The sequence below is a fragment of the Ambystoma mexicanum genome, chromosome 9 (genome assembly GCF_040938575.1).
Source record: "Ambystoma mexicanum isolate Mex_15411 chromosome 9, UKY_AmexF1_1, whole genome shotgun sequence".
NCBI lineage: Eukaryota > Metazoa > Chordata > Amphibia > Caudata > Ambystomatidae > Ambystoma > Ambystoma mexicanum.
This window is the reverse complement of record NC_090931.1, coordinates 465,723,642-465,738,001: the sequence shown is the minus strand read 5'-3', so window position 1 is coordinate 465,738,001 and position 14,360 is coordinate 465,723,642. Positions and strand designations below refer to the sequence as shown.

Here is a 14,360-nt window from a genome sequence, read left to right as displayed (position 1 = left end):
CAATAAATGAATATACAATCTCCTAAAATCATAGCACAAAATGTCAATTCAATAAATGTGTTCAACTCTAATAAAAGCCTGCAAGTAATAAATCGGATTATTAAAATTCCTTATCATGGAGCATAGATGAGAATTGATTATTTGGAATATTTACCAAACACATTATCATATGTACAGTTGTGTACTCCATTATTTGATATCATCAGTGCAGATTTGGCCACCCTTTTCCAGTTTTTTAATATGGTAATTTAATCACAACAAAGATGTCATCAATTGTAATCTTATAATTCATTCATTGTAGAGTGTATGATATGCAATAAGCAGATGATTTAGTCAGATGGATTTCATCACTAATTGAATGCTCATGTTTTTTTTAATACTGGCATCAGCCATCTTTTCCTTGGTGGTTGTTATAAGGGACAGAAAAGTAGAAAATGGTTAAGACATTCCCTTATTTCTAAGCAAAAGGGACATGTTGACCGGGTAGTCCCTCTAGACCGTTTAATAGTACATTTTATCTGCAGTATTCCCAACCAATATTGTTAATTTCCCTGTAGCTGGTTGGAAAACCCATTCTTTCAAAAACCATAACTTAAGGTCTTCTTTGAGTATGCTAGCACTAGCTGATATTATACATTCTGCATTAACCCCAAACTCAGGGAGATCAAGTGCACATAGCATACCCATTAGCCCTTTGAACCGAGGAAGGGACATAACTTCTGGGCACTCAAAATATTGTTTAGTTACTTATTTACTTCTTGAATGTTGTTAATGCTGGAGCGCTCGATAGTCAAACCCGGTATGGGAGGGATTTGACCCTAAGCTGATTTTCTATTCCTATATACACTAGCTCTAAAAAGGTAGGAATAATAGAAGCACTCTGTGGTATGCCCAATAGCGCTCTTAGGAATTTATTTTCCCATATGTTTATCAACTGCATACTCGAAAAGCCCCCTATTTCAGATCCATACAAACTGGCTAGAATTGCTGTGCTTTCTATATCCTCAAAGTAGATCGTATGGCTTTTCCGTCTTACCTTTTTGCAAAGGAGTTTATATCTCTTGCTTGTCTAGCCCTAGTTGCTTCACTTTTCTTTAGCTGTGCACCCCACTTCATACCACTGCTAAACCTACACCTAAGTAATCAAACGGGTTTGCCTGTCCCAAAAGGAACACACTTTATGCATATACACTTAATGTATATACGACTGCTACACAACGTGACTTTCATCTTTTTCTCATTGACCTTTCTCCTGCTTCCTAGAGGATGAGTAAACCAGCCCCTCTTTTTGTGCAGTTCATTTTGGCCCAATTTTGTATTTAAAGTTCAGAATTCCTCCAAGCTCTCTCCGGCGCCTTCCCCGTGCTTCCAAATATTTCCCTCTTGCAGTCAATGCTGCCCACCTCCCAACCCTCCCACCGCTCCCGATTGGCCCTACGCCCTAATCCATTTGTGCCATGAGATACTAGCCTCGCCTGAGCCAGCATGTGCACACCTTTCTCCGGTTTCCTAGAGCTTGAGTAGACCAGCCCCTCAGCTGTTGTACATTTAATTTAGGGACAATCTTGTATTTAAAGTTGGGAAATCCTCTGAGCGCTCTCCGGCGCCTTCCCTGTGCTTCCATCCATTTCCCTGTTGCTTTCCATCCTGCCTGCTTCCCAGCCCTCCCACTGCCCCTGATTGGCCGAGAGGACCCATTTAGTCCCATCTCACAAGACAAACCCCTGTCCGGGCAGCCGCACGGCTAAGGACCCAATGCAAAGGACTGCTCCAGTAGAAACAGCCACAATTTTGATTGACCCAGACCGTGTTGGCCTGTGTTAGCCTGTGGATGCCGCAGCCGGCAACCAGCATCTACTGATCTGGTAAGTGCAGCAAGGGAAGGGACATTCACCACTACGCCCCCACTTTAAGCATCCCAAGTTCAGGTGCTGTTTGATCTACTACTGTGCCCCATTCTAGGTGTTTCTGCCGCTATCTAGGTATCAAATCCTAGCTGTCACATTTACTACTGTGCCCCCATTTTAGGGGTTTCTCCCGCTATCTAGTTATCGCAATCCCAGGTCTTGCATTTAACTACTGTGCCCCCATTTTAGGTGGTTCTCCTGCTATCCAGGTATCAAAATCCTAGTTCTTGCATTTACTACTGTGTCCCATTCTAGGTGTCTTTCCCGCTATCCAGGTATCACAACCCTAAGTGTTGCATTTACTACTGTGCCCCATTCTAGGTGTTTCTCCTGCTATCAAGGTATCACAAGCCTACATCTAGGTGTTGCATTTACTATTGTGCCCCATTCTAAATGTTTCTCCAACTAGCCAGGTATCACAATCCTAGGTCTTGCATGTACTACTGTGCCCCCATTTTAGGTGTTTCTCCCGCTATCCAGTTATCACAATCCTAGGTGTTGCATTTACTATTGTGCCCCCATCGTAGGTGTTTCACCCGCTATCCAGGTATCACAATCCTAGTCCTGGCATTTACTACTGTGCCCCACTCCAGGTAGCACAATCCTAGGTCTTGTATTCAATACTGTGCCCCATTCTAGGTGTTTCTCGAGCTATCCGGGTATCACAATCCTTCCTAGGTGTTGCATTTACTACTGTGCCCCCATTTGAGGCTTTTTTCCTGCTATCTAGGTATCACACTCATAGGTGTTGCATTTACTACTGTACCCCATTAGATAGCTAAATTGTAAGTATTATTGCATCCACTACTGTGGCCCCATTTCAAGTGTCTCAAATAAAGGTGTTATTGCATTTGACGCTGTGCCCCCACTTTAAGTGTCTCAAACCTAGATGCTGTTACACTAACTACTGTGCTCCCTTTTTAAGAGTCTAAAATCTAGGGGTTATTAAATGTACTACTGCATCCCCACATTAGGTCTCTCAAATCTATATCTTTGTCATGGTCATTGGGCCAAGAACGCAAACATTAAAGGGCCACGCGCCAGGCTCATGAATAACAGTAAGCGAGAACATTTATTTGGGACAAGAATGCTTTTATTATGGACATAGCACTTCATTGTGGGTGCAAAGTGCATTTAACATGGGAACTTCCATTCACTAAAGCAGCCCCACGTGTACTCTTGGGTGTGGCTGCTGCTATTGGGTTGCCTTGCACGTACTGACTCTAGGAGTGGCAGGCAAGCCAGGCCTAGTGAGCGTGTCCATGATCACAGCTATATAAGCTGCTCCGATCCGCGAGGCAGACGCTTCACATTATTCTGCACTTCCATGCAGCGTAACGCTCACCGCCGCCTGGGATTAGACTTAGACTTACCTTGGAAATCATGCTTCCTGCCATCATACTTACCACCTTGGGAATCTGCTCTCGCCTGTGCGCGTCTTTGTTGATCCTGGCATTCTTCTTCAAATCTTCCAGAATGCTGACATCTTCTTCTTGGCACCGCATCTCATCTTCAAATCTTCCGGAACGCTGAAATCTTCGTCTTGGCACCATAGCACGACCCACTCCGTCCGCGACAGCAGCACCTGCAAGTAAAAACGAAAGGCAAGGTTAGACACTTTAAGGTCGCGCTACCACCGACCCTCGCGCTTTTCCTTAAACCATTTCACCCATCTTCCACCCGGCCGCGTTCAGCGCCTCCTCAGCTGCTTATGAGCTGCATTTCCATATATTGGGAACAAAACTGAAGAAAAACATTATTCAGGAATTAACAACAATATTGAGAACAATAACACAAAGACATAAAACCAGAAGAGGCAAAGAGAATACAGAAAGGCAAAGAGATAAGACATTGAGAGACATTTACTACCAACCAGGAGAGGCATTGTCGCAGCTAGACTGGACTATTACTTACCGGGGATCAGTGAAGGAACAAGATCCCATCGACAAGCGCCTCTGCCAGAAGTAGCAGGACGGAGAGCTTATCATCGATAATTAACAGGTGAGCCTTATGGACCGGTACATGCCCACAGAAATCACACCTTGGGTAGAAGGGTTTGAGAGGTACAATAGTCACAGATCAGCACACTCACGTTCTCTCATATCCATGCAGGAGCAGTGTCACCAATTTCCACCTCTCACAGCTTATCCGGAGAGGGAGAGACCTGACCGGGGTGATTAACTCCTGGGAGGGCTGTAACCATGCCCCAACGCCTCCGCAGAAACCAGGTGAGCGGAACAATCTTGTTGCTTTCACTACTGTGCCCCCCATTTTAAGTTTCCCAAATCTAAGTTGTTTTGTATTCACTACTGTGCATTCAGGCGGGTCCTCCAGCTTGCACTACTGTGCCCCCAATTTTAAATGTCCCAAATCTTAGCGGTTTCGCATTCACCACTGTGCCCTCAGGCGGGTCCTCCCAATACTCACTTGTTTCTAATTTAGGTAACTCTGAATATACCTCTGAATATACCACTGTCTCAAATCTGCAAATACAACAGTGTCAAATCTAGCTAACTAGCTATTACTAAATATTCAGGATTTGAGTGACTCGCACTGCCAAAATAGACCGGACAACAGTGCCCCCTACCTACAGTGACCCACCCAAACCCAACCAATACCACCTTCCAAAATGCTTCCTCTTCCAAAATGCTCCCACACACGACCACGATCAATAATTCATACCTGAAAGAAACGGAGAGAGAGAGAACAAAGACCTCCCCCGCCTCCTCAACTCTGACCCAACAAATACGCAGTCACCCAGAAAAGCAATCCCGCACACAACCCCTCCACTCACACTTTCCAACCTGCAAAAAAAAAAAATAAAAATACACACTGGCAAGCAAGAAACACTGTGCCAGACTCACCACCACCATTCTTGCACCTTCATTCTTAAACTCCAAACACATACCGCCAATCCTCTCCACCCCCTGCTGCAGAAACATCCCACACCTGACGCCCTACTTCATTCGACTGGTTGGTTAACACACCAGGAACACAAATAATCATAGTGGGGGACCTAAATGCAGAAATCTCGACGCATAGAGTGATGGTGCGGACCGTGAGTCGGATTTAGGATTGTTGACCCCGGTCCAATTAAATAATCAAAACATCATTATGGGCGGTCCCGAAGGATGCAAGAGGAAGACACTGCAGGGTCAAAACTGGCAAGACATGTTCTCAAATTGGGGCCTTTACTCTGTAAACGCACTTCAACAACATATAGCCGCCGATCCCATTACATGGTCACATGGTAAGCGGACATCAACAATTGATTACATATACATGTCAAGGGCCCTAATCGATCGTGTAGACACATTTAAGATAAAACACACTAAGTTTAGTGACCAAAAGATGTTGGAGGTCACCCTTTTGTTTGCACCTGTGGGGGGGTCACCTATCTTACATTATAGGGTAGCACTCATTGTAAGTAATAACAAATCAAGAATTGTCTGGCATAAGGGGAATGTACGTAAATTAAATACTCTATTTATGGCTTATTTTTTGTGCCTCTACCATGGATACCAAACCGTCATTGTGTACACATACTCGCTTTAGTACTTATGTTGAGTGCCTAATTACAAAATCTGTAAAGAGACCCCTTATGAAACCAATACCTCAAAGGCATAAACATGGCTTAGATAGTGTGGCACAAGGGGAGAGAAATCTAGGTCGTAAAAAAAGATTTGAAAAACATCCAATTCATTAGAAGCCAATTATGAGGCGGTTAGAAAGGCAAAACAAAAATTGAAAAAACTGGCTAAAGGGATATCGAGCGAGTATGTATCAGAATGACAGTGAAAAAATTATTGTTGCACTAAAAGAGGGTAGTTCCAGGCAATTCTGGGTATTGGTTAATGCTGCTGAAGCTACACAATTGATAGCTCAAACTAATCACGTTTCCGAGGAGGTGTGGGCGGGGCACTTTGGCTCACTTTACAAATGTAAGGACACGTCACACACTGATTTGGAAGGTTTGAAAGACTTTGCCTGGAATGTTAAGTTCACCACTGAGGACATTACTAGATTAATTAACAAGGCCAGTTCCTCTAGAGCGGCAGGCCCAAATCAATGAACAAATGCAACCTTTAAAGGGAACCCTGATCTGGGTGTGTGGCAGATTCCTGGCATATCATATATGTGGTCCCAATTTATAAGAAAAGTCGACAGGGGCTCTCCTTCGAACTATGACCCTATTGCTTTATTGGACGCCGATTCAAACATCTTTTCAGGTGTCGTCCTAAAGCATATAGAGGACTGAAGTTACAGGAATGATATTCTTGCGATGCAGCAAATAGGCTTCAGAAAACAAGTGGGCACTGATGCTGAAGGGCTCAGTGCGTTCTCTGCAATGGATTGCTTGGAAAGAGAAAGGTTACCTGATATATTTGGCTGCTATGGACCTTTCCCTTGCTTTTGACTTGGCGGATAGGCCAACACTTTAGAGAACATTTTTAAAAACTAGGCTTGCCGGGATGTGTCCTATCTTTATTAATCCATTTGCATGAGGGATCCCAAATTCAGGTTTTTCTGAATACTGAGGGTCTTTTATCACACACTATCTGTACACCTAATGGCCTCCGCCAAGGATGCATTTTTGCACCAGCACTATTCAACTTATAGATGGCTGATGCTGGCACAATTTTGGACAAGACAGCGTTTGTGCCGCCCAAAATCGAGGGGGCCAAAATATGTTGGTCAGCTTATGTTGATGATTTCCTTTTAATGGCCCATACTCCAAAGGGTCTACAACAATTCATAACTGCATTTAATGAGTATATTGTCTCTAAATGGTCTAAAAGTGAATTGAAAGAAAACTGTGGTGATGAGGTTAAGTAGATTCTACGCCAATTGGTTTTGTGTGGTTATTCCTGAAAAAACTTGCTATACGGACCTCTATGATGTACCTTGGGTTCCCAATTTTTGATAAACCAAAAAAATGTGTTTAATCATAATTTTTCTATGCGAGAAACTAAACAAATTGCTCAAATGAAATGAAATGGACCAAAAATATAGAACATTTTCAATGGTTCCTCTGCTGCGTTTCTACTCTGCCAAGATCATACCACAATTGTGCTATGGTCTTGAATTGCTTACAGTCTGGGTAAGGGACAAGATGAACAAATTAGAAGCCTTGATTTGGCGTTCCATTATATACTGCCTACCAAAATCTGTCCCACCCTCAGCAATAAGATACAAGCTGGGACTGCAATCTGTCGAAAGTGTGGTGGTATGGAGAGTGTTTTCCTTGTGTCGGAAACTCTATACTAGTCTGACAAAAACACTATATGCACTATTAGGTAAGGGGCTTAGCCAAGATTTGACAGAGAAAGGCTATGTATAAGAATAAGCTTCACAAACTCTAGCAAAATTGGGTTCAACAGAGGATACGCTCCTATTTCATTCATTTGGGTGAAAAGGCTTGTGCAACATAATGATTGGGCCAGAACAGAGGATGCAGTATTGGCTTCTAAATTGTATTCTCAGCTTGTTTGCCACCACAAAACAATGTGGTATCTTGAAACCTATTTTATAAGCTTCCCAGATAAGAATCGATGACATGACTTTATGAGGGTAAGATTTAATGTCCCGAAGACAAGAGAGATCATGTCGGTACGTGGTGTCATAACTGTAGAAAATGTAATTTTGTAGATTCTGTAAAGTGTTGGATTGTAAGGAAACATTGTGGCATCTGTTGTCCAGCCCTGAGGATGGAGCGTATTCAACAATTCAAACATTTAGTTTTGAATGAAGAACGAGTCTATGTGGCAATCTTATGGTGCGATATGCTCCACAGTAAATCATCCCGATAAAAATTGCAGTGTTACGTTTTCATTCTGAGGTGTGCAAAATGTGTTAGTAGCCAGATTGATAAATTGATGTTTGTAAATATGGATTTTGTTTGTTTAGATCTGCTTTTATTATATATTGAGGAAGGAAAGATCAATATTAGCGCATATGGTAAATGTCTGATTTGATGTGATTTATGTGATCTAACTGATATTATGGTTAATATTGTATTATGTGAATTTGTAGAATATTGTAAGGTTGTTTTTATGATGAATTATTTTATGATATACTATTTCGCTACTTATTGTTGATTTGATATTGTTTTTGAAAATTCTTTGTTCTTTTTTTGTAAAGGTTATTTTATAATCAAAACAAACAAATAAATAAATAAATATACGGAGTATCATTTGTATGGGTTGGGCTTTAATAAGATTTGGCACACTTTTTTATTCCCCCGATATTCTGCGACATCCTAGATGGCAGTTTTCCCATTTGTTATGTGGATTTATACCACACACCGCTACCTACCACGGGCAGTCTCCAGGCGCTCACGTGGCTCTGCAAGAGAGGGGGTGGTGGGGGGGTTAGTTAGGATAGAATGAGAGGATAGGTTCACTTTTTTGGTTATAGTTTGTCTCCCTGTGTGAGAGAGGGTATACCCAGTCGCGGGTCCCTTGCTCGCTGCACCATAGGGAACTAAACTGCACCTCACTGATGAGGCCAAAACATGTCTGGGGCTGCTTGTGTTTCCGTGCAGAGGGGACATGACCTAGCAGTTTGGGCTGGGCTGCTCCCATTGGTGGCAGTACCCGACTATTGCATATGGCTGAACACCTTTTGGAATGTCGCAGACGGGCTAAAAAATGGTGGTGTGGAAGGTTGCCCAGAGCAATTCCAGTGGTTCGCATTCATTCAAAACCTTCCACCCATCACTTTTTTTGTTATAGTTTGTCTCCCTGTGTGAGTAGGGTATGCCCAGACATGGGTCCCTTGCTCCCTGCACCATAGGTAACCAAGCTGCACTTCACTGATGAGGATCAACAAGGGTGAAACATGTCTGGGGTTGCTTGTGATTCCATGCAGAGAGGACCTGGCAGCAGTTCAGTGTGGGCTGTGCTGGTGGCAGGACCTGACCGTTGCCTATGGCTGGACACGTTTTGGAATGGCGCAGAGGGACTAGAAAACAGTGGTGTGGAAGGTTGCCCAGAGCTATGTCAGTGGTTCAGATTCATTCGAAACCTTCAACTCATCCCTTTTTTGGTTATAGTTTGTCTCCCTGTGTGGGATAGGGTATGCCCAGATGTGGATCCCTTGCCAACTTCACCATAGGCAACCAAACTGCACCTATCTGATGAGACCCTACAAGGCCAAAACACGTCTGGTGTTGCTTGTGTTTCCGTGCAGAGAGGACCTGGCCTAGCAGTTCAGTCTGGGCTGTGCTCATTGGTGGCAGTACCTGACTGTTGCACATGGCTGGTATGTGGGAGTTGGTAAGGAAGGCCCTGTGCACTGCAACCGTTTGGGTAAGACACAGTGCTTCGGGTGTGCGACAGTGTTTGTGTTGGTGTTAGTGTGTCGTGTGATGTGGTGGGTTGTGGTTGAGCACACTGGTTAGATTGTATCCATAAGGGGTCCAGAGTTGTGGGTGGCTGTATGACTTGTCTTGGTGTGCACTTGTGTCGTTGACGGTTTTATGGACTATGTGGCGTGTGGTGTACTCTAGGTGTGCTATCAGATTCTCAGAGAGATGGTGGGCGTGAACATTAAATTGAATCTTGGTGTATTTATGTGTAGTGTGGCTAGCCCAAGGTCTAGTGTAGTGGTGTTGGTTATGTTGGAGGAGCAGGAATGGGAAGTGGGTTAGTAAGTCAGTCGGTTTGTTGGAGCCTCTGGTGTGGCTCTTAGGTTGTTGCTTGATGGTACCTATCCACGCTCTTGGTTGCGGTTTGTTGGGCCATCTTGCCTCCTCTTCAGTTCCAAGATGACTTCCCTTGCGGTTAAGGTTGCAGGTTGGTGGTTGAAACCTAGTATGTTCCTTTCCGTTTGTCCCGGTTAGTTGTGGTCGTAGGGTGCGGGACTGATGTTTGGTTGGTTCCCGTAGTGGTGCGAAGCAGGAGCAATATGTGCATTCCCATTACAGTCCACAAAAAATGAGATCCCCAGGTGTTCAAATGATTCTACAATTTTTATCTTTTTGCCATCTATCGAAAAGTAAAGGGATTTAGCCTCTTTAGAAATGTCCTTTGGGTTACAAAATAAATCTGCAGATTTAGAAACATTTATCAGCAGGTCCAAATCCATCATAAAGGTATCTATGATTGACGAGGAACTCTGACCGTTTCGCGTACCTTTTGCTACACAGTGCGTCTTCATATACACTGACTGGGATTCACTTTCTGACTACGCTTTTCAGGTGTTTTTGTCAATTTTACACCCACCATTATGTGCACGACAATTGAACTACTGGCCTTAAATAATGATCGAGATTCTTAGAATCTCCACACGCGGAAAAATAATTAGGTTACACAGTATTGAAGAATAAAAATACATTTTTTTTTTTAAAAACGACAAAAAATAATATTAATAGAACAAAAAAATAAAAATTAGAAAAATCGCAGGGTACACCTAAATCCTCATCTATAAGGATACCATATAACCAGTCCTCCCCGGTCAATGTCAGATCAGCGTGAAAAATGCTATAGCTTTGGCTGATTTCATTCATTTCACAAACACTGTCATACACTGATATTTTTTTTTTCATTTCATTTATGACCTACATTTGATCCATTTATGGAAACTTGGTTCAGTGCCAGTTCTACTTCTGTTTTTCATCTTCTCGTACCCCCCCCCCACACCTTCAAGAGCAAATGGATTAATCTGGAGTCTCAAAGAGGTGGTGGGGTTGCAATAATTTGTAATTCCTCCCCGACCCAAACTAATTTTGAATCCTTAACTTGGGACAAAGTATTCCTAATTTATGCCTGTAATCTACATCTATCACCGTCCTGTTACGTCTGTATTGTCCTTTGATACCGACCCTGTGGACCTGCTACCCTATTCCTAGAAAATGTAGACATTTTCCATGGAACAAATGCTTTACAACATTCAAAATGAATTATCCTTGGATATTTTAATATCTGGTATGATATTCCCGTTAATTCTGACACAATTAAACTTAATTAAATACTTCTTTCACATTACTTTTCCACACTTTTTTCTTCTCCCTCCCATTGTCAAGAGCAAAGTCTGAACCTAATATTACATAAAGGGCACAGACTCTCTTTTCAAGAAACCATACCAGCTGCATGGTCCGACCACTATGCTAGGATTTGTAGCATTCAGAAAGACACCTTACATCTATAATGCCTCGCTACTCTTTTGGTTTCTCTTCATGCAGTACAAAGGATCACAATAAAATCTTAGGTCAGGAATGACCTTCAGCATTGTTACCTTGTAGTCCAAACTCGATATGCAAAGACTATTTTCAATGTAATATGATCAAGCTATGCAATGTCTGTGATGTCACTGCCCCTCCTGAATATAGAAACATACAAATCAACAAGACTAATAAATGGTATTCTGCCTCCCTCAGGACTCTTAAGCAGGATTACGCTAAGAAAGAGAAAATATGACATAGAACCAACAATCCATCTCATCGCCAGGCCGTAACTCCAATCCTTAGTATCTACAAAAAAGCAATCCTCTCTGCTAAATCCAGTTTCTTACAAAGCCATTTTGGCACAGCAAGCAACAAGTCTAAAGAGCCCTTTGATGTCATTAAGAGACTATCAAATCCATCATGTATATCATCCACTCTCTCCTTCGGCATCCCTTAAATCAGCAAATTATTTGAATACATTATTTTTTAACATATGTGGTTCAATAAAATATTAATGCACAGAGTTCTACTTCCCAAAGCTCTCTACCTGATATTATCCCTACAACATCTTTTAATTTGCACACTTTTAACTTTACTCCAGTTACCATCGAGGAACTATCTACTTCAATAAACCCATGAATCACAATTACGACTATATTCCTGCATGCCTGACTAAAGGTCATGCTTCTGAGCTAAGTGAGTTTATCGCCTACTTTGTAAATCCCTCCTTTTCCCAAGGAACAGTCCCAAAGGATCTCAAAAGATCTTTTCTGGCCCTTCTTTTAAAGAAACCCTTGCTAGATCATAATACATTTCAGAAATACAGCCCTATTGCTGGCCTGACATGGCCCATGAACATTTTTTAAAAGGTTGCCGCTTCTCAATAACAAAGGTTCCTGGAAGATCATTGTCTTCTTGACTTATTTCAATCAGGCTTCAGGCCCTGTCATAGAACAGAGACAGCACTTCTTGCTGTCTTGCACGACATCCTGAGATCAGCCGATGAGGGTAACCCTAGTCTGTTGGTTATGCTCGACCTTTCAGCGGCATTCGACACAGCTGATTTTCATTTTCTTAAATCTAAATTGATCGAAGCAGCCCAAGTATCGGATAATTCCCTAAAATGGCGCTCCTGTTTCCTATCCGAGTGGATTCAACAGGTCAAAATGGGAGTTCACTAGTCCAGCTCACTTAACGTCCTCTGTGGTGTTCCAGAAGGCTCCTACTTATCGCCTCTGCCATTTAATATCTATAGCTGACCACTTTGAGTATCTTTTTCTAAATGTGACCTACTTTATCATTCCCACGCCGATGACACACAGATGTACGTATGGGTTAACAACTCCTTGGATTCAATCAAACGGATATCTGACTGTGCACAAGAAATAAAAGGTTGGATGTGGTCGAACATGCTGCAATTGAATCCTTCTAAAACAGTTTTCTGTTTCTGGTGAATAATATCAGTCTGCGCGCTCTACCTACTGTTGATCTGTTTATGTTGCTTTATGTTGTTGTATTCACTCAATACCTGACGGGTCCAAGTTAGTTGGAGGTCAGTGGCTTTTTGGCTCCAAATACCTCCTGACTGACCCATGTCACTTACCCTCCCTGATCAACTTTTCTTGATCTTCATATTTCTTATACAAAGATAAGTCAAACATCTTGACTGTATCTGGCAGTCCAATTTGAAATGCAATCTGCAGGTCGGTGAGAGAGTAAAGTCTATTTACAACTGGCTCAGAATTCTATGACGCATTCTTCCCCCTTATTTTGGAAAAAGACTGACTTGCAGTTATCGGAACACTGATAAATTCCAAACTCGATTACTGTAATGCTATTCTCTCAGGGATTCCAGCAAATCAAATCCGTTGCCTTCAAGTTGCCCAAAATGCGGCCATCAGACTTCTTTTCCAACTGTAAATCTGCACCCATCTTCTCTTAGTGTCGAAGACTTCACTGGCTACCAGTGCTGCAGAGGATTATTTTCAAGATCCTCTGTCTCGTTTTTTAATGGCTTGGCTCCCACCTGCCTCTTCACCAAACTTATTCCTTTCCAGCACAAATGTTATGCTCCTCTGAACAAAATCTGCAAGTAGTACCTACACCACGCTTTGTACACAAAGGTGATAAGTACTTCTCTGTGCTTGGTCCCAGTGTTTGGAACTCGCTCCCTTTTGACCTCTGAAAAACGGACTCCTTTTCTCTATTTCAGAAGAAGTGCAGAACTCATCTTTTCCAATAAATTGCCTTATGCGATTCCTCACTCCATGTGAAGGCATCATGAAGCAAGACACAGACAACAGATCCAAAAGGCACAAATAAAATGGTTAGCTCAAATGTCAGGATGGTTGAAGGCCTAACTTGCCTTATGCGAAGGTGGGATTTTCCTACCTGAATGAAACTAAGGAAAGTCTGAGTCAAAAAGTTCAACTTAAATGTCCGTCTGTGCTGTCAAAAACCTATCCTTGCCCTCACAACTAAAGCTAAACAATGTGTAGGGATATCAACAATAAAATAAATGGTGATGAACCAAAAGTTCTGAGCTTTTTCCTGCTCCAAGCTGCCTTATCAGATCCCCTTCCCCCAGGTTCAAGAAAGTTCCACAAAGGTCTCAAGATTACCTTTCTCAAGTTCAAAACAGTTCCACAAACTCTTGGGGTTCCCTTGCCTAAGTTCAAGGCAATACAGTTCCAAGGCAAATGGTCTTGAGACCTCTGTCCCCAAGAAAGCATTAAAGTTCATCAAGTCTCAAGGTTACCTTCCCCAAGACTTCAACTTGTCAACTTATACTTAGACTTTTAATGTTCAGAACAACTCCAAATTAACTTGACACTTCTTTTGGATTGAATTAACAGTTCATTTAAATTACTCCTTCTTGGTTTACTTCGACAACGACTTTGGCATTCACAATGGAGGGTTCCCTGGTCTAGGCACAGTTATCAGACCATACAGTCCACCCATTACCGGTCGCGCAACCACAGACCCTAGGCTCTTCAGCCCACACAGGTTCTTCTGTATTTGCCCCTGTGCCAAGATTCACACTCACTTCCCTTCTCATTGTCGGCCTCTTGGCTTTATGTGCAAGTTCAGACTCACTTGGCTTTGTCACAATGTGTCACATATACTCTCCCAGTCTTTGGCCTTGCTGCACTGTATTCATGCATAGAGTTCACAGCGTGGCGATTTGATTTCTTCCCCACATTTCCTTCATGCACTTTTGCAAATTTCCACACTTGCTTATTTCGTATGCTGTTTTCAAATGGGCACTTTCCCATTTATCTTTCATC

At 42.5% G+C, this 14,360-nt stretch overlaps 1 protein-coding gene across 7 annotated transcripts in view; it reads right to left on the bottom strand.

Moving 5' to 3' along the window:
- LYRM9 (LYR motif containing 9) overlaps window positions 1–14,360 on the bottom strand; it is a 173,760-nt gene that overhangs the window by 140,549 nt on the left and 18,851 nt on the right. For 3 of the 7 annotated variants that reach the window (XM_069615006.1, XM_069615004.1, XM_069615005.1), the window contains exon 2: window positions 3,314–3,492. The exons of the other annotated variants lie outside the window; for them this stretch is intronic. In XM_069615006.1, coding sequence (XP_069471107.1) covers window positions 3,314–3,460 — 147 coding nt within the window. In that variant the 5' untranslated portion in view covers window positions 3,461–3,492. The remainder of the gene's footprint in view (window positions 1–3,313; window positions 3,493–14,360) is intronic. 7 annotated transcript variants of the gene reach the window in all.